The sequence below is a fragment of the Parasteatoda tepidariorum genome, chromosome 3 (genome assembly GCF_982258835.1).
Source record: "Parasteatoda tepidariorum strain Cologne lab strain chromosome 3, Ptep-v5.0, whole genome shotgun sequence".
Lineage (NCBI taxonomy): Eukaryota > Metazoa > Arthropoda > Arachnida > Araneae > Theridiidae > Parasteatoda > Parasteatoda tepidariorum.
Window position 1 is genome coordinate 63,017,645 of NC_141757.1, and position 21,615 is coordinate 63,039,259.

Sequence of the window (21,615 nt, forward strand, 5' to 3'; positions counted from 1 at the left end):
GAACGTGTTGTATATTTTCACCGAACGGTATTTTAAATCAGACGATATTTTGAGATTCGTTTAAAAAAATGGTATTCTTTTTTAAACAAGTTATATAGTTTTATAAGTATAAATTCGGGCATTTTTTTACACAAAAATGGAGACATTTGGAGTCATAAATAGTTTATGTATTCTTTTCTAAATGTTTTGGCTATGCTCATTAATTTATTAACTATTTTTTCGGCAAAAATAGTATTATCAAGAAATGCTTAATACATTAAACTCACTGAATACGAATGTTCAAGAAAATTTCGTGTTGCTTTCTTTTATTTATTTCCTTGTAAAAAATAAATAAAAAGCCTTTCAAAGCATCAAATCTCAACATAGTAATTTGCTAGCTGAGAGAGCAGTGATGCAAGCTTTTGAGTACATTTTTACAATAAATATAAAAATTCCTGTAATTCCTTACAGTTCCTGCTAATGTTTATTTGAAAAATAAAAGTTTTTTCACGCATTAAACAGCTTTTGCTATCCACTTGATATTATAAATAGCAATAGATAATTGGAACTTAATTTAATTTTCTTCGCATAAACTTAAAAATAGCTTAACTCACTGCAGTGACTCTTTGCTAACTTTCAAGCATTAAACAGCCTTTGCTAATTAATTGGTAAAGTAAATAGCAATTGAGGATTGAAGCTTAAATGGTTTTTCTTTTTTGATTCACTGGTATCTACTCACAGATGGCATGTTAACTAAACGCGGTAGCTCTTTTTTGCCGGTCTTATGAACTGTTGAATAACACACACAGTAAGAGGGATAAAGATCTTTGAAATTGTGTTGAACAAAAAAGTTCAGTTCCTCAAAATAAGGAGGAATCTCCGAGTTCATGAAAATAATACCGAAAGTGTACTGTATGGCTTGTAATATTTATTTACATTTATCACACAATTGTATTATTTGTATTTTTAATAAAGCAATGATTGCTTTGATGAAATATATTTACACTGAAAAAAATTATGGGTCAAATTACTGTAAAAAGTACCACCACTCAGACTACCGTTACTTTTTCCGTAAAATCCACTTTTGTTGTAAAATGTTGCAGAAAAAAAATGATACACTGTAAATTTTTACAGTAATATTTATTGCAAAATTGGTAAATCACTGTAATTAAATAATTTTTAGAGTAAAAATTAAGGTATAAATTTTACAGTTAGAATAGTATTTCTGAATAATAATTTTTTCCGGATACTGCACTCCGGATGCCAGTATTTTTTACCGTAATATTATCCGCATTTTTACAGTGTATTCAATCAGTTTCATAATTTGTTTGTCGAACAAACGCACTGTTGGACAAATGAGTGGTTGGACAAATGAGTGGTTGGACAAATGAGTGGTTGGACAAATGAGTGGTTGGACAAATGAGTGGTTGGACAAATGAGTGGTTGGGCAAATGAGTTGTCAGGCTAATAAGTTATCAAGCAAATGAATCTACAGGGCAAATGAACTCAGGTAATCGAGTTGTTCGTTAATCAATGGGTTCGGACATGTATACCAAACCCATTGATTTGACAAAATCTTCATTCTTTGTGGAACTTTAAGTAACTTTTTTACAGGACATAAAACTCATGATATTGGTTAATATCATCTTTGCAAACATTTTAATGTTTTAAAAATATAAATGATATATAAGACTGTTGCTTGCTTGCTTGCTGCTGGGATGATGCTTGTTTGTTCTTCTTTATTTGCTCCTTTTCCCTTTCTAAGTCAACATTGCAAGCCATAGTTCCTGTTTTTTTTATTATGAAAAAATTAAAATTAATGTGCGCAACATGTAAATTATAAAGTAATTAACACTATCTAATATTAGTAGAGTAATTTAGAACATGGATTTCTGCACTGTTTTCAAGTCATTACATAGATTTAGTACTAAAATTTTCAAACCAATAAAAAATATTTAATTCACACCCCAAAACATAAGTTCTTTCTTCTTCCTTTTATGGAGCCGAAGTCTGAGAAAAGACGTTGAGATAAAAGACTATCAGCAATATGTAAATATTAAGTACATCGACGTAATATCCCTTTATTTATTTTGATTAAAATGAGGCATCGAGTTTATCTTTTCAAGATAAAACTAGAACAGGGAAAAGTTTCGAATTAAAACTGGATAGTAGATAAGACATTTCACTTTCAATGCAGATAAGATGCACTTTAATCAACTGATAAAGCTCTTCCGGCATAAGCTCGTTTCAAAAGTGAAAACAAAATAAATGTTGCGAAATACATTTGTAATACATATTTTACTTTACCCACAAGTCACCTTAAATGATTTTAAGACTTGAGACATTTAAGGAAAAGGTATTATTAAAAATACCTGAACAACTAAAGGCTTAGTTTGGCAAACAAATTATTGTTAACGTTTCGCGATTACCAATAATAATTTGTCAGATTTAGAAGAAGTTTCTGTTTTTTTTCTGTCTAAATCATTCTAAGGTCTTCTAAGGTCTTTTGTGATACCATTTTTGAGCGAAATTCCAAATTCTAATAATGTGAAGGAAAGTCGGATAATCTGATAAAAATATAAATCGGCAAACTCAGAAGATTGTAGAAAATTTATCTTTTTAAGGCTCTAAGATTTTGAAATGTTTGCTAAGCGAATGCGATGGGAAAAAAATTCATTTTCTGCCGACCAAAAGCGGAAGAAAGTAGTTTGGATTTGAGCAAAGTAAATTGCTTACAGTATTTACCCACAATTATTTGTTGGTAATATTCTTCTGCAAATACAAAGGGCATATAATAAAAGCACTTTTTTTTATGCAATTCACGAGTTTTTTCAATCAACTGATATTTTTTGCCCATTTCTGATAAATTTACCTTCATCTTAAATCATCATCTTAAAATTTTATCATCTTAAAATACATTTGATATATTTTTCTGAAATTTTAATTATTATAAATAGTTAAAATTCCTCAATTGGCATGCTCTGCAGGATATCTCCACTTAAATATTACGTACTTGAAAAATTAATAGTTACAATACTTGGGTCAACAGTTACACTTGGCAGGGAGAAAAATTCTGGTACAATTACCGTTCTAAATGTTATTAACATTACTGATAGAAAAAACATAATTCTGTTAATAAAACCAAAATATACGATATTTAAACCATTCATTTGATAATTTTTTTGTTCATATAGTGGCGGCTTACAGTAAATTCTGGATTTTTAAAATTATAGTTTTATTACCACACATTTTGTAAAAAATACAAAACTAAAAAGTATTAACCAAATAAATTGTTTTTATGCCGTGCTCTAAGATATCATGTTAAAATTGCCAATTGTTATCATTTTTTAAAAATTTTATCACATATTATAAAACCAAATCTTATTGCTAATTTTATCGAAATCATTACCAAAGCGCTTCGGTAAAAATTATTCCTTGTTTTGATATTCCTATAGAGCCAAAAGCACGGTAAATTTTACCATATTCTAGTAGCTTTTTGACTATACTTTTTTTCTCAGTGTAAGTTTTGCATGTGTAAAAGATTTCTCAAATATTATGTTTAAAAAAAAAGATAAAGGCAAATATTTAATTACCCATCAATTAGAAGTAACTAAAACTAGTGGTTAGAATTCAGTATTTGTTTACGTTAATTGGTGATTGAATAGCAAAAGACTGTTTTGAAACATTTATTAATAAAAAATTAAAGTGAATAAAGTATTTTTTTGCCGTTTTCTTGTTTCGAATAATAAATTTCCATTTGAAATTTAAGGTTTTTAATTTCACGACCGAAATGCTGCTGTTAACAAATTGAAATGGAAAAATGCGATGTCCTCTATTAATGTTACAGGCTCTAAAGTTTCGTGACACTCTGCAATATTTACATCCCAAGTTTTGCAGTTAGATGTTGGTGCCTTTTATTACTCCTCAAAGAAATTAAACATTCAAAAGCACTGAAAATAAATCAGAATAGAAATATAATCTATAAAGTAAACCAACCATGAAAAAATCGTTTGAACGTTTATTGGAAATTCAGCTTATAATTACAAGTTTTCTGATTTAAGTTATGAATCATATATGTTTATAATAAAGAACTAAAATTTAGAAAATCAAAATTTTCGATAAACAGTTTTCGTAACAAACGGAAGTATTATCAAATCAATAACTTCAACAGTACTCTAAATTTTGGTGTTTATTACTAGAAGTTCCGTTTTTATTTTAGTATAATGTTTTTGAATTATTTTTCCCTATTTTATGAGAAATGCCTTTACAATGCAAATAAGTTTTTTTTACAAGAATTTTCTCTCAATGAATTAAATCAAACTTAGTGTGATCCTACAATGCATTTTATCTAATTCGTTACTGTCTAATAAAATTATATTATTCCTTTACTAAGAATAAAAATTATTGGCAACATTTTCAAATAACGGAGGGAAATGTTTCTGATGATATCTTTAAAATAAAGAGGAGTTAAAAATGTTTTTGCCTATTATATACTAGAAAGTATTATACAATATTGACAGTCGTCAGATAGTTTACAAGAAATTTTATATGACAAAAATTCGAACTAATAAGCTTGTTGAAATAGAATTTTCAGTACATACTATATAAAAAAATAATTTTTTTTTCATTGGTATTCTTTATTAATTGTTTTATTTTTTATCATAGCCATTGTAAATAAATAATACATAATTTTATTGAAATTTCAAAAATTTTTAACAAGAGTTTATATTTGTTTAAAAGTCTATGTGTAAAATGGGAATATACTATTTCAAATACAAAAATGTAAATATTTAAAATAAAATGCATGCATTTTTAACACAGAATGTATACATTTTTAATATTCGGTACAGAAAAATTTTAATATGAAACACATAAATTTATTGTATAAAATAGATAAATTTTCAATATAATTTGCATAATATAGATTTTAATAATTAAAATAATCAGATTTGCCCAAATTCTTTAGATATATCTTGTTTTTCTGTAACAGGTTTTTAAACTCTAAATTCTGCATAAAATTTATGAATTATTTTGAAAGCATAGTTAATCAATTGCAGAGAGTGTATTGTGAAATGTTACCACATTTCAATGAAATCTAGGAGAAAACTGTAACTATAAAAAAAAATGTCCAAGAATTTCGATTAGTTTGATAAATATTGTTAATATTTAAAAATGTAACCTTAAAAATATTACCTTAATTTTGAATAAATGAATAATTCTCCAATTTAATAGATTTGCAGATTTACAGTACAATAAATATGTATTTTGAGCATAGGGATTGGGTTGGAAATACTAATATTTCAAATTATGTAGTTTTAAAAAATTATGCTTAAGCATACCATATTAAATTTTATTAAATGATTAAAAGAAGAAATATTTTAATATATAGCTGATTCGGTGTTATGAAATGAAGCATAACATAGATAAATAAACAATTATTTAGGCCAAAAAAGAAATGTATAGATAGTTTCCACTGTAATGCTTGAGTATAGAGTAGATAAGACTAAGAATACTATTCTATTGTACGTGCTAATTCATATAGTTTTTTATTCCCAATTATGACAACACTCTCAGCACCTCGTAGTGGTTAAAAACTGACTACTAGATTTAAATAATAAATTCACTGTTTTCTTAAAAAAAACATTTTGAATCTATAAATTTTTTTTAATCATTTGCTCATTTTAATTTTATAAAATATTTGAATGACTTTTTTTATATCTGCTGATTGTTATTGAAGATAAAAATACATTCTGTCAAGCAGATCACAATATAATTTAAGTATTTTAATTTCCCACCATTTTGTTGTTCTTACTTTTTTTTCTATATTGAATAAAATATATATTTATATGAATGACATATTTATAATAATATGAATTTATATGAAATATTAAAGTAATCGGAGAAATTTCATACTTTTGCACCAAAACACACTGTGAAAAAAAATTCTAAACATTAATAGAAATTCATTCAGTGTAATTGATGAATTTTATTAAACAGTTTAGATTTTAAACATCATTTGAAGTCGAAAAAGGTGATTTGGGTTCACAAATGAACATCAATAGAGTTGAAGAATCAACATTTTAAAACTAAAATTAAATTTGAATTCACGAGGATTTTATTTTGAAGTTGATAGAATATGTATTCTGTTTTTTTAAAAATCTATTTGACTCCGATTAAATTCCGATAGAGAAAAAATCATAACTGGATATCTGCAAGTAACACCATCGTAGGTAAATCTTGGCATTTATCGATTCAGAAACCAATCAGGTTGGACATACACACCTAACGTTGCTTACAGAAATTTTCGATTCCTGTAAGCGACGCAATTAATTCTGATTTAAATCACATTGTTAGACATATTCACTTCTTCTTCTGGAGTTGCAAGTACCCAATTAGCACCATATATGGAACATAGATTCTCTCACTTACGTGACAGTTTATTATTAACTTATTTTAAAGAGGCCGGGATAGCATAGCAGGTTGGGCGTTGGGTCCATGTCCGAGAGGTCGTGAGTTCGAACCCCTTCTTCCGAAGTGTCCCCGTGTATAAAATGGTTATTGGACCACGTTAAATCTGTCGGGAAAAAGTCCTCCAAGTTCCCATAAGAAATCAATACGGAAATTGTTCGTGCTCTGGTTAAGGTCAAAATTACGATCTGCTGATGGATGGTGTGTGATGGTGTCCTTTCTGTAAAACGGGAGGTGACGTATGTATGTTGTCTCCGGATCATCCTCAGGGATGTTTCCGAGACCATCACCAATAGGCCATTGCGCAGCTCTAGTGTGACTTGAAAAGAAAACAGACAAGCAAACAAACAAAGAAACAAACAAACAAAGAAACAAACAAAGAAACAAAGAAACAAACAAAGAAACAAACAAAGAAACAAAGAAACAAAAAAACAAACAAAAAAACAAACAAAGAAACAAGCAAACAAACAAACAAACAAACAAACAAACAAACAAACAAACAAACAAACAAGCAAGCAAACAAACAAACAAGCAAACAAACAAACAAGCAAACAAACAAACAAACAAGCAAACAAACAAACAAACAAACAAACAAGCAAACAAGCAAGCAAGCAAACAAACAAACAAGCAAACAAACAAACAAACAAACAAACAAACAAACAAACAAGCAAACAAACAAACAAACAAGCAAACAAACAAACAAACAAACAAACAAGCAAACAAACAAGCAAACAAACAAACAAGCAAACAAACAAACAAACAAACAAGCAAACAAACAAACAAGCAAACAAACAAACAAGCAAACAAACAAACAAGCAAACAAACAAACAAGCAAACAAACAAACAAGCAAACAAACAAACAAGCAAACAAACAAACAAGCAAACAAACAAACAAGCAAACAAGCAAACAAACAAACAAGCAAACAAACAAGCAAGGAAGCAAACAAACAAACAAACACTTTTTTTAAAATTTGTTACTGAAACTTAGAAAATTTATTTTAATTTATTTTTTATGCAGTTTATTTCTAAGCTTTAATTTATGTACAATGCATATGATCTGTTGGCTATGTGTATTGCTTTCCTGGGTCTAGATGAAAGGAACAATATAAAATAAAATTAAAAAAAACGAACGTAATTTTAAACAATCTGAATGTAAATGCTACACAATACTTTTTGCGCTTAATGAGTCGCAAAATTGATTCAAATTTGCAGCAACCATATTATGATTTCAAATTGGAAAATAATATTTTTTAATAATAGTATAATTAATTCTTAAACTTGATCAACAGATTATAATAGTTTAACTTGAATAAAGACACGGTTAATTTTTAAAATTTATGATGGTTAAACTTTGCACTGTATAATATGCCACTGCACCATTAATCCGTATCAATATTGAACCAACTTAAGAGTGTAGTGCGCATGGAGGTTGGCATTTTAGTAGGTGAGTAACGAAAAAAAGTTATCTTTGAATATTTGTGTTTGTAAAATTCCAAAAGTAAAAGTACAAAAATTAACCACTATAGTTTTATTTCCAAAAATTACTTGATTCTTATAAAAAACGAGATTCTTATACTCATTTTCTTCTCGTCAACGTTGAAAGAATAAATAATCTATGATGCCGTGTAAAATTGAAACAGTAATTATAAAAAGATAAATTAAAGCGAGAATCAGAGAAAGTAGCGCAACGAATACGGGAACATTGCTACAGCAAAGAGCGGAGTTTCTCACATTGCAGCGCTGAATCTTTTCAATAGATCCACAAATCCATACACTTCCTAAAAACAAAGAAAATGCACAGTAATAAGCAGCAAATAAAATAAATTTAAAAATTTAAAAAAACATCGATATTCAAATATGAAGAGTTAGTGCTCCTAACTCGAATAGGGTTAAAGATAAAGCGAACAATATAGGATCTCGAGCTTAGTACTGCGTTGTATAGCATATTGTATTTATTGCAAATAGACACCTTTTGAGCACTAAATTTAAACTAATTGGTCATAACTTTAAAAAAATCAATGCAGTACAATTTACTACTAGCCTTGAAAACATTAAGAAGCTAAAAAAATTCCGTTTAAAATTGGGTACTTACACTTCAAGAAGAAAACCTCACCTACCCCCACATGTGGCCTATGACGTAAGCGCCTGCTAATTTTTATCAGCGTCAGATATTCTCCAGATTTTATATCAGATATTATCTTTATCAGATATTCTGCGGATAACAAATTATACTATAATAATATCTTGTGAATTGTGCTATAAAAATAAATTTTAACAAAAGAAAATTTTTTCAGCAACTTTTTCTAAAAGTGCAGCTCTCTTAAAGTCAACTGTGTAATATTTAAGTTTAAACGTCAAAGTAAAATTGAGGTTCGAATTTGTTCATTTAAAAAATAAAGTAAGCAGTTGATTTTTTTTTTCTTGAATTGTACAAATATGTTTTTACTTTTCACAAATAAAATAAATAAGAAAAAATAAATAAAGAAAGAAATAATAATATATCATATTACTGTTATTACTGAAATAAATAAATAATTTTTTTTTATTTCTTAGAGATAAAAGATCCACTTATTTATTACGATGAGTTAGATGTTTCGCACCGAGTAATTTTAATATGGAAAATGTTCCTAAATTCTTATCAGCTAACTGGCTATAGTTCTGAGTCTCGAAAAAAAACACTCGACAATCGTTTAAAACGATTGTTAATTTAGAGAAAAAGTACTAATAAAAAGTAAACTAAATAGATTAGTATAATATCGGGAAAAAATCTACGTGGTAACATAAAGAAAGAGAAAAAAATATAATGAAATAATTGGTTGAATAGTTCCGTGAATCACACGTGGACAGGTAATTGAAAATTTAATTTTAAAATTAAGATGTAAGGATGATATATAAGACACAGATATTTTTAGACGCTTAACAATTTTGGCCACATTTTCGGTATCTTTATACTCATTGTAGTGATTTTAGAAACATCAGCAATATTAATCGTCGTTGATGTAAGTAATCGTGGTAAGATAATCGTCGTTGATGTCACATGAGTTAGGTTCAAGACTATATAAAGATACCTTTTACATAACTTATCTTTGTTTAGATTTTCATTGTTAAAATATTAAAGTATATATTGAATAATTGATAATTTTATTATTCCTAATGAATGCATTTTTATGCACATTATTGAAATTGAATTAATTGTGGAATGAATAAATTAAAAACTAAAATTAAAGACAGCAGATGCATAGCCACATTCAATCAAAAACATCTTTTTATAAAACTTGACGTTCCTTAAATATGATATTTTATTCAAATCGCTTCACTAAGTTAAATATAAACTCTAAGACGACTTCAAAAGAAACATAGTATTTTATAATTAAGAAAGAAAACGATATCGAATCAAAACAACGAAAAATCGTGAGTGGAATTTACTCTTAACTTACGCAAATCAATTTCCTTGTAAGTTTTCCAAATTTAGGCATAAATCGCTTCAATTAAATATTTCTTCAATTTTTGCCAAATTATTTTTTAAAAATAACTAATATTAATTTTTCTGAAATTCTTTTTAATAAAAGCAATTGAAACTTTAGATTTCACTATAGAAAAAGTTAATTTACGGATCATACGAACTTCTCCTCATCTCACCCACCATATTGAATTTAAATTCGCATCAGCATGTTGAATTTAAATTTGTTTTTCATTATCCAAGCTTATCTTTAATATACAATGATACACCTGATTTTTAACATTAAAAGTTAATATTTTATGGAGGGAAAAAAAACTACTGCAGATGGGTGATTCATGCACTGTTTCGATGTCCAAATATTTTTAGGTCTTAATAAATTTTATAATATAACCGTCGTTGAATAGTCGACCTAATTTTGGGTTTACGACTACTAATGTTTAACTCCATAGCCTTACAATTCTGTACCCAATCTAGAAGACAACGGGACTCCAGTATCAAGTATTGGGAGAAATTTGCATTTGTGGAGGGCTTTTTTGATGGAACTAACCCGCATTTGCGTTATCTGGAGTGGAAAACCACGAAAATCTCCCACGGTTAGTCTGACGGTAAGGGGACTCTAACCTATTATCCGTCTACAACTGAGGATATTTTAAGTCAGCACTGTTGTCGGTGCTAGCCGGAAATCTTAATATAACTGAGTTTCAACTACTTCTCAAAGATCGGAACATTTTTTTATAGTAGACTTCATAAACTATTGCTAGTTATACCTGGACAGGTGCTGTTAACTATGATCCCGTCAATTTTATTCAAATGATCATATTACTTTACTTTCTCATATAATAAAGAAATTTATTTGTCGAAAGTTCTGTATATGAGTGATTTTAGCGTTTAAAACTTACCTAGGGCAATCCATATTACAGAAAACATATGAATAGCAATAAATCCCATTTGAAAAGATCTGAAACAGAATCTTGTCGGACAGGAATCTTCAGATGACACGTCTCCCAAAAAATAGACAAGAAACAGGATAATGCCTGATATTCCAGCAATTATTAAAAAAATAGGTATAAAGGGCTGGATCTTACAATCATTAATGTATATGCATCCTGTAAATAGAAAAATAGATATAATGTTTATGAAAAAAAGATAGAATATAGCTGTTGAATATTGCCTAAGACAGAGACCAATTCTGTTGTCCTATCCATAAAAGTTTCTTAAAAGCAACATTCGCAACTTGAAGTCTATAAATATGCAATGAATATGCAAAGAATTATAATGATGCGAAACCACTGAGCTCACAGATAGTTGAAAGCCTGGGTGAAAGAGGATTTTAAGTGACATTTCGGAATTACTCAAAATTAATGTTTTAAAAAGATAAGTATAACAAATGTTTTGAAACATTAAATTTAGATTAACTAGAATTTTAAGGCATAAAATTTTTATAACGTTTTTTTCTACGTTTTCCGCTTTTTTCTACAGTTTTCAAATTTTCATGGTGTGGTTTGCTAACAATCACCACTTTCAGGCGCTATGTATTTTGGTCGCAATATCGAAAATACAAAATTTTATTGTCGAATTCTAATATTGCAGATTAAATATCGTTAATATTTATTGAATGGCTTCACCGATTTGCCCGGCTTTTTTTGTAACAGATAGCTAATATTGTTTGGATCATTTTGAGATATTTCCCATTCCTCTACGACGTGTTGTTTGTATGCAATATTGAAAAAAAAAATGTGTTTTTACATTGTTTCAATGGTCACTGCCTAGGAAAGGGCATTGTTTAAAAATGTTTAAAAAAATGAGAAACAAATGAAATTTCGAAAAAAATGAATAAATATACTCAAAGCTGACTCAAATCATAGTTTAAAATCTGTGGAGTAAAAAATCCGCTCTAGGAAGATGTGGACAGGTTAACAGAAGCTATCGAAAAATAAGATAATACTATATTTAACCATCACGGGTAATTATTAACATAATTATACTTATTCTTATTCGTTCAAACGGCATTTTAATTTCAAGTTGTTCACATCTCTAAAACTCGAATATTGAAACTCTCTATTAACAAATCATAATAATTATTTTTTAACGTTTTTTGAAACATACATTTTTATTTCTCAAGCTTTATATAATTTATAATTTGCATGAAAATGTCATAAAAAAAATCAATATTTATTATTTAAAGAGACCAGGAAACCAAGTTCACCCATAAGTAGAACAACACCAGGTTCTGATTTTCACAATCTATCTATAATAAACGTAGGTGTAACTAATTCGCCAGTTTTCTTATCATTATTGATAACTTGTGTAGGAGACAACTTAAAAAAGCAGTTGCCAACACATGGTTCCTATAGTCGATAAGTAAATGATGAAAGATAGGGTACAAACAGCGGATATATGTCTTAAAAGTTTATAAATTATATATTTGAGTACTCAAATTTAAGACTTAGATCAGTTTGGATTCAACTACTGGGTCTCAATATTAAGAAAATCAAAATTTTTACAGCAACAACAAAAAAAAAAGAACTTTTCATCTAGCATGAATTATTTTCTCGATTTCTCTTTTAACAATTAATTTATTGACTAATCTGAAATAAATAAAACAGTAAATAGAACAGAAAAAAAGTGAAAAATCTGAGTTTGAAAGACAAATTTATTTCATTCTTACCAACAATCAACATTAAGAAACTCCATCCTAATATAAAGAAGAGGAGAATACTATCTAAATAAACACAGAATCCAGAAAAGAAATCAAAATATAAGTTATTCGAAATTGTAAAATCAATCAGAAAAATAAATACTTAGAAAGAGTTTTTCAAAAATATTGACATAATGATAAACACTGTATTACACGAAATTTGTCATAAAATAAATTCTGTATTGTATATTCTAGTGTATTCTCTAGTGTTCTCTAGTCTAAATTCTCTAGTAAAATACTTCTAATAATGCAATTAAATTTTTATAACTTAATTGCGAACAGTAGAGCATAATTGAGCTTTGATTTCAATTGGATAAATTCTTGCAAAAGTAATGAGAGAAACTTATTTTAATGAAATACAGATATTTTACAATATTAAAGGAGTTAAATTTTAAGTAGGTTGGTCGTGAAAAGTTCAATACACGCTCAAAAATAAAACTCATTTTTGACGATTATTGTAGTCTGAGCTCTGCATTTTGTTACATTTGGTAATCATTTCCCGTTATTTTTGACAAAAACTCTTAAATATTTGATGAAGCAGATTCCTAAATTGTGCGTCATCTTAGTGTATTCTGGAAGTTTTCCAATTGTTTTTATTTGAGTTAAACACTTTTTGCACTTGACGATGTAATGGTATATGAATTAAGTGTTCTGCGTATGAAGTAATTTTCACGGGTTTGATTTCTGGCGATGACGAAGTACTAATTCATACAAACTGCTTTAACTTCTTATTATAATTCCTATCTTGCAATCAATATGATGTCTTCTGACGATATCGATAGCAATTTCCTCAATTTGATGAAATGTTTGCTCGGAGTACTTCCTAGGAAAAGGTTTCATTTTAAACGAGAAAGATTTTGTGAGTATTGAGTATCCATTTTTTACATTGAGGAGATGAGGTTTTGGTGACTTCAATTTGTAAAAATATAGATCCGCTGATTTTGAGCTTTAAGAAACCTAATCTGAAATTCGTAATAAGTTCAGTTTTTGAAATTTAACATAAAGTCAAAGGTGGGAGTTAAAATGAATTTCCGTTGTAATTGGGTACTTGCAACTAATCACATGATCATGTCTAATCATGTGACTGTGCTAGGCGTGTTAACTTTACAGTTTTAAGGTATGGCTTTATTATCAAATTTCGGATCAGATTTAATTGGATACTTGAAACACGCGAGTGTGTTGAACCTGATAGGCTAAAAGCACACCTGGCGTGTCGCTTGCAGGTATCCAATTGTCATAGTCCATTTCTTTCTGTACAATTAGATGGAAAATAATTTTTTTCCTTTTCCTTAATATGTTTAAAAAATTATCATTATTATTTTTATAAAGAAACAAATAGTATGTAAACGATGAAACAAACATCACGGAAGTGCTATATATTTAGTTTTCATCGTGTTTTTAATCTTCTTACTTAATTTTTGTCATGGATAACTTTCTGAAATATTAGGTGGACTGAAAAGAAATGTAGATTCTGCGCATTTCGATATTAGTTTGTCACATGTTCTTTTATCAACTCATTCATTTGTCATTCATAAGCTCATTTGTTATTTACTAGCATTCAAATTCGCCAAAGACATTTTAAGGTTATAGTGACTTGATTACATATCTATCTTCTTATTATATAAAACGCTAATACGTACGTATGCATCAATAAAACCGATATTTCTTTTCTCGCGCTGGCAACAGTTTTCATTTTTAATTGATTGGATTCGGCGCGCAAGAGCACGTAGTGAGCATCATATGGCTAATCCATGTTATATAAAACGCTAATACGTTTTAATTGATAGGCTTCGGCGCGCAAGAGCACGTAGTGAGCATCAGATGTCTAATCGGGTGAATTCTCACCGAATTATCAAAAAAATTCTCACAAAATTATCTTCATTGAAGCCGATGCTTTACATCCGGCGTTCAGTACTATTTCATATTGTTTTACAACACATGGTTTTAGCTCTCTGGTGGGAAAGACTTTAAAACAAAACTTACAACAGTTACTTTTCTCAACAACTGAAATTAAGAATAGTGTGATTAAGAAAAATATGCGAACTGTTTTCAATTTTAAATTAATATTGAAATGCACAGGTTTAGAATTTTCTACAGTGAAAAGTTTTCGGAACTTCAGTGTTCAAAAGAGTATACAAAAGCTAGACGTTAAGAATGTATCCAATGAGCGAGCAAAGCGAGCATCGGATTGCGAAGCAATCCGAAATGAACTGCGAAAGCAGTTTTGGGGTTGGCGAGCGCCAGCGAGCAGGGGGCGAAGCCTCCTAGTTATTATTATTGCCTATCGATCCTAGTATTATATAAAACGCTATTGCGTACGTATGTATCAATAAAACCGATGATATTTCTTTTCTCGCGTTGGCAACAGTTTTCATTTTTAATTGTAGGCGTTTTGTACAAATCTCTAAACTTTTTTTCGTATTTATCCACATAATTAAGAAGTTGTGAACTCATTGCATAAACACAATAGCATTTGTCTTCGATTCTCACCGAATTCTAACCGAATATGGATGTGCCACATCTCCGATTGTCGCCGAGAAAAAAAGCGGTTGGTTGGTTTTGAGTTCTGAAATAGTTCCTTTTCATTGGCAGAAATGAGAAGTGTTATGCTATTGCTATTTTATTCTGAGTTGAGCTCTTTAGTATTCCACGTTTTGTTATATAATTAGATGCCGTTGTATTATTTCATATTTTAAGTTAAATTTTATTAGAGTTAAATTATGAATTTTTTCATATTATTAGGGTGGCGCCCTTCAGAGAATTAAAAATACAAAATTATCTTCATCGAAGCCGATGCTTTACATCCAGCGTTCAGTGGCAGACTACTATTTCATATTGTTTTACAACACATGGCTTTAGCACTCTGGTGGGAAAGACTTTAAAACGAAACTTAAAACAGTTACTTTTCTCTATAACTGAAATTTAGAATAGTGTGATTAAGAAAAATATGTGAACTGTTTGCAATTTCAAATTAATATTGAAATCTACAGGTTTAGAATTTTCTACAGTGAAAAGTTTTCGGAACTTCAGTGTTCAAAAAAGTATACAAAAGCTAGACGTTAAGAACGTATCCAATGAGCGAGCAAAGCGATCATTGGATTGCGAAGCAATCCGATATGAAGCCTCCTAGTAAATAAGTAAATCATATTTTTTATTATTAATTATTTATTTGTTTTTTGATTTTGCGGTTTACGACAAAATGACCTATTAAACACCAGAGGAGGTACACATATTTTATAGTACCGCAACAGTTTCTACCCCTCCAATATTTGCGATGTTTGACGCTTGTAAATTCCAAAGATAGTTTTCCAAGTTGAAAAACTGTCTTTCAGACTAGCATCAATTAGAGAAACCAACCCTGCAAAACTTAAAAAAATGGGAAGAGCGAGGTATTTCCTCACCCACCTTATTCACAAGATCTTTCACCATTGGATTTCCATTTATTCCGACCGCTACAACATTTAAGTGGCAAAATCGGATGATGTCTAAAATGCCTTCATCTCATTTTCTGCTCAAAACAAATTAATTTATTGCAAAAGTTTGTTGATCGATAGAATGATATCATTGATTATCAATAAAAACTTGTTAAAATTGTACGAGTTTGAAGTTAATGAAAAAAAAACATTACTTTCCAGTCTTCTTAATGTTATAAAAAAATTGTTTTTAGCATTAATATAAAGATTAATTTCTTACTAATAGTAATTTTACTGGTTGTCAAATAATGTGCTCTTATTTTTAATTATTTATTTTCAGAAAATCAAAAACAAATTTACTTACTTTCTTCAGACTCGATAACACCTAAAACGAATAAATATCTATAATTAACAGGGAATAAACCAGTTGGTTTTTAATACAAAACAATAAAAAATTTCTTACAAGTGAAAACTATCAATAGTTTTCATATCATACTTTCATAATATGATGAAAGTAAGGAAATTTTATTCTGAAAAATATCACATAAAATCATTCAGAAATGAAAATAGAAGGAAATCGTACGCTTTGTTTTAAAAACTCAAGATGTTTCTACTTAATGTGTTTATGCCTTCAGCTTTCTAAATATTGCGGGAAATTTTATTTTGAAAATCATTTCAAGAGCTTAAAACGTTATTTAAAAGTATTTTAATGAATATCACTTCTATATTTAGCAATGCGTTGTTGTTTCTAATGCCATTTGTAAATACCAGCAAGTCTGTTGGTGAAATCAAGCAAATTTAAGGCAAAGGCCGTGCTTTCTGTTTTTCAGGGGCGCCATCTATGGTTAAGAATAAGAATACGACTAGAATAAGAATAAAAATACGATTTCAGCCATACACACGTCACAATCCGTTTACAGGGTGGGCCAATAGAAACATCCATTCATTCACAAATCGTAATTTTGTCTTGAAACAGAGAACGATAAATCTCCTATTCAGTACCCCCAGGGGTATAATTTGTTATGGGATCATGGAGGACTTTGTGACCCGACAGATTTAACGTACACCAGTCACCATTTATTACACGGGGAGTCTTCGCCCGATGGGGTTCGACCTAATAACTTCTCGGACAAGGGCCCAACGCCCTACCTACCAGACTATACAGGCCTACATTTAACAAAGGATTTTGGGATATAATTATGGTTTTTTTCATAAAAGAAGCCCATTTATATGAGTAAGAACATTTTGTAGCAAAATTGAAAATAACTTTGAAAATTGGATTTTTATTTTAAAAGACACAAAGTAGTTCCACTTAAAACGTTTATAAATATAATTTTTTAAATGTGTAACTATAATTTATTTTTAATAATAATAATTTTTAAAGATTTTTAAATGTTGCATAAAGTTTAAATAAAACAATAAAATTACCGTCTTTTTTCCTATTTTTCTCGATTGTTCCTTTTTCTACGTCTGCACAAGGTATTATCATAACTTCTTTTAAAATTGAAAAAAAGAAAAGAACATTGCATGCTAAAATTACATAAAGTGTGAAACATTGCTTATTCAAATAGCATACATGGCATAAAGAAAACATTACATATTGAAATAGCGTACATGGCATAAAGAAAACATTGCATATTAAAAAAGCATATAGGGTATTTAAGGAATATTCCAAGAAACTGATGCGAAAATATATACTTAATGATGTTAAAACTTTATTTATTTTGAAACAATAGATTCGTCAGACGTGAATGAGAAAAACAAAAGCAATTTGAAGCAGAAAACGTGAAATGGCCAGCGAAAAACGAAATTAAAAAACCGCAGTGACCAAGAGAAACAAAACAGGGCAAAAATGCATTCTCGCTTAGTATGCAGAGGTAGTCAGGAATTCATTCCCTTGGTACCGAGTTAACAACAGGAGTTCCTCACCTCCTGTCTATAGCGCGTGGACATGCACTTTGTCCTGAATTGTTTTTCTCGGCTACTGAGGTTTTTTTGTTCATTTTCCACTTGTATTTACTTTTTCTTTTCTGTTGCACTCTCGGTTTTTCTAATTTTGTTTTTCACACATTTGCTATGCATTTTTTTGTTGGCGTTTTGTTTTGCTAAATCTCCTTTGTTTTCCTCATTCACTTCTGGCGAGTCTTGAGAAAGGGTGCCCATTTTTGAGCTCATGTTTCATGTCGCCTTTTTTAACTTTCTGGATATTTTTTGAAGCAAATAAAGTTTCAATATCATCAAATATTCAGGGTACCCAGGGTACCAACTATTTTTTTTTAACTCTCTTAATTTTCAAACGGCTTCATCAGTAAGCTATAAAAGGGGTATCTTGATATAGTAAAATATCCTGTCGTTACAAAATGAAACCTCTTACAGCTCTTCCGGGTAGGAAACTGGGGGTGACCGCTGTCTAATAAAGATTACTTGCTTACGACTCAATATTAAGTTTAGCGGGAAAGTATATTCGGTGAAGCTTGGCTCTTAGCCTTTTACAGATTGTTATTCGTATGTCTCAACTCCATAATTACGTTAGACACAGGAACTCTTGTAATAATTAGATGTTTTTTCCTTTTTTTAAAATTATTTCGGCTCAACACAATCTGGAAAATATTGAATATACAAATGAACGTTTTATGAGTACTTTCTCTAGCATGCTCACAAGGTGTCTATACAATGATGTTCCAAACAAAGTGAAATATGATTTACAGTGTGATTTATATAAAATATAAAGTTGCCATTAAAAAAGGAAAATAAAGGTGAAAAATAAAACTAGAAGAAACTTAATAGCTGATAGAGAATAAAAATAAACATAAAAAGACAGAACAAGAAAAACAACTGTAACTGAGAATAATTCGACAATGCCAAAATTATTTCCACCACAGTCACATCAGCTCATCTTGATGTCCTGGAATCTTTGTTTATTCATTTGAATGCTGATTCCCTAGTTTTTGATATAAATTCCTAGCTACCTCTCCATAGCACGTGGAAATACGTTTTACCTTGTTTTACTCCTCTCCACACTGATTTTTAATGTTTGTTTCTTTCATGCTTATTTTTATTCCCTCACGGCAACTGCGGATTTTCTAGTTTTGTTTCTTACCTTTATTTTCCGTTGATTGTTGAAAAGTTTTCGCTTTACATTTCAAATCAATTTTGTTTCTTCTCATTCATGTCTGGCAAGTTTTGAAAATGGGCGCTTATTTTCGAGAGCTTTAAACATGTCAACACTATTTTTTCTAATCCGTATATTATTGAAGCGAAGTTTTTTAATCAAGTATTATCTTATCGCTTCAGGCCATTAGCATTATTTATTCAATAATTTCACTACGATTTTTAATAAAAGTTTTTAATGCAAAGGAAATAATGAAATTTAACTATAATGAAATTTGATTCAACTTCAACGGTAAGGAAATCAAATTCAACTATAATGAAGAAATCATTTTCAATATTTGCAATAGTAACTTTTCATTTCTACGAAAACTATAATTCAGCCTAATTTATTCATTTTCAGTTTATGAATAAACTTAATGCAAATTCAGAACTAGTCTAGAAGCCTATGATTTCAAACACCTGACGTAACACAAACTTTTAAAATTATTATTATTAGAACAATGAAAAAAATTAAATTATCTCCTCGTCTTAAATAGTTCCAAAATTACTGGCAGTCCTTCTTTGCCTATTAAATCGGTGTTCCGGCAAAATGCAGAGTTCTCTAACCAGGAAAAAATGAGAACCGCAGGGTTGAATATAGAATTGGGTAGATTCTTGTATTTTCGACCAAGTTTGCAGTGTGTTCATGATATTTGGAAACAAAATTATAATTTTGTTTGACGAATTGACGCATGGAATTATATTAAATGTATTATTTTCAATTATAAAATATTTTAATGAATTTTTGTTGATTTGCAAACAACCATAGCAAAAAAAATTTTTTTAGCGCTGATCTTGGTGACAAAAAAATCGCCAAACCAAAAAAGGGCATTAAATTGTAAATTTTTACCTTTTAATGAATGAGCACTCACTTTATTAAACTACTATATGAAAATAGCAATTAAAAAGAATTATTTCATTCATTTAAATGAGAGTAATTTAAAAATAATTTGTTAAGCTTTTGCAATAATTTCAAGGTTTAAATTATTACCTTACCTTACTTTTAACTTATAGATAATTAATTGAATTTCTTGATTAGCAAAACCAAATAATAGTTATGTTGTTTATTTCTTTTTAAAAACGCAACTACCTAAAAATATTTAATGCTAGTGATTTGAAAATATAAATAGATGTAAATAATATACTTAAGCGAACCAGATATGCAAAAATTTGGAAGTGCTAATTTAGAATATTGCAATCAGTAAGTCAATTAGAAAATTAACAAACATCAGTAAGTCCTTGGACTTGCTAGAAAATGTTTCCTCGCTATTACGTAATACTGTGAAACGTGATTTTGCTAATCAAATAATTTATTAAACTTTGAAATTATCGGTTCAAAACAAAGTTACGTCACTATGGCCTTAATTAAGCATTCTAAAAGTGTACATTAAAAAATTAGTAATTTATCGGGCTAATTATAAAGATTTTCAAGGATAAATTCATCAGATTCATTAATTTTCAGGATAGATTCATTCATTTCCGAAATTTGCAAAATTTATTAACTAAAATTGTTTTGATATTTAATTTTTGTATTTCGAAAACTTAATTGTGCAAATTAACACAATTTCCAAATATTAGTTTTTATAAACTAAATTCTTGACTTTTTTCCTTGTTCAAATGTAATATGCAAAAAAAAAAATGAAATGAATAAAATGAAAAAATAAATAAATAAAAAAAATGGAGCACACTCAATAATTATTGACAGTAGTTATCTTTTAAGTTCAATTTAAGATTACAAAAAGACTGGGTGAACGTTAACGCGTTACGGTAACAAAAAAAAAAAAAAAAAAAAAAAAAAAAAAGAAGAAGAAGAAATACAATAAAATAAATAAATAAATAAAATAAATAGCAACTTGGATAAATTATGGTTTTCAATGTAATTTCAGAATGAGTAACAAGACTTTCACTGTAAGAAAAGTATGATAAAAACTACCAGAATATGGTTAGATTTATCGTGTTTCTGGCTTTGCGTTCTGGAACACAAAAAAAAACGAAAAAATTTTTTAATCGTTTTTTTTCCGATTTAGCGTTTTTGTAATGATTTTGTAACATCAACAATAAAATATGGTTTTATAAAATATCAACAATAAAATATGGTTTTATAAAATAAGTGATAAAATTTAGTAAATGAGGTAACATTTGGTAATTTTATCATGATACCTCAGAGCAAGCTATAAAAACCATTTGTATAGTTAAATTTAATTCTCAGTATTGTAATTTTACTAATATATATAGTACTGCATACAACTTCTTATAATTCTCTTAATCTTTTAGACATTTTTTAACTTTTAAAAGTATTGGCTGTTTTCAAATTTTTTTAACAGCTCTTTTCACGTGACTTTACACTTAGAAAAAAAAGTATGGCTAAAACTACCAGAATATGGTAAAATTTGTCCTGTTTCTGGCTCTATGGAAATATCAAAAAGCTGGGTAATGACTTTAGTAAA

General features: G+C 28.8%; 1 protein-coding gene across 1 annotated transcript; it reads right to left on the bottom strand.

The window, feature by feature from the left end:
• Nucleotides 1-7,965: 7,965 nt before the first annotated feature.
• Nucleotides 7,966-17,544, bottom strand: LOC107443449 (uncharacterized). The gene is made up of 5 exons (XM_071180449.2): nucleotides 17,447-17,544; nucleotides 16,383-16,403; nucleotides 12,576-12,629; nucleotides 10,807-11,013; nucleotides 7,966-8,225 (listed from the first exon to the last, which is right to left on the bottom strand). The coding sequence occupies exons 1-5, from the start codon at nucleotides 17,505-17,507 to the stop codon at nucleotides 8,038-8,040; spliced, it is 531 nt and encodes a 176-aa protein (XP_071036550.2). The 5' UTR covers nucleotides 17,508-17,544; the 3' UTR covers nucleotides 7,966-8,037.
• Between the last annotated feature and the right edge of the window lie 4,071 nt (nucleotides 17,545-21,615).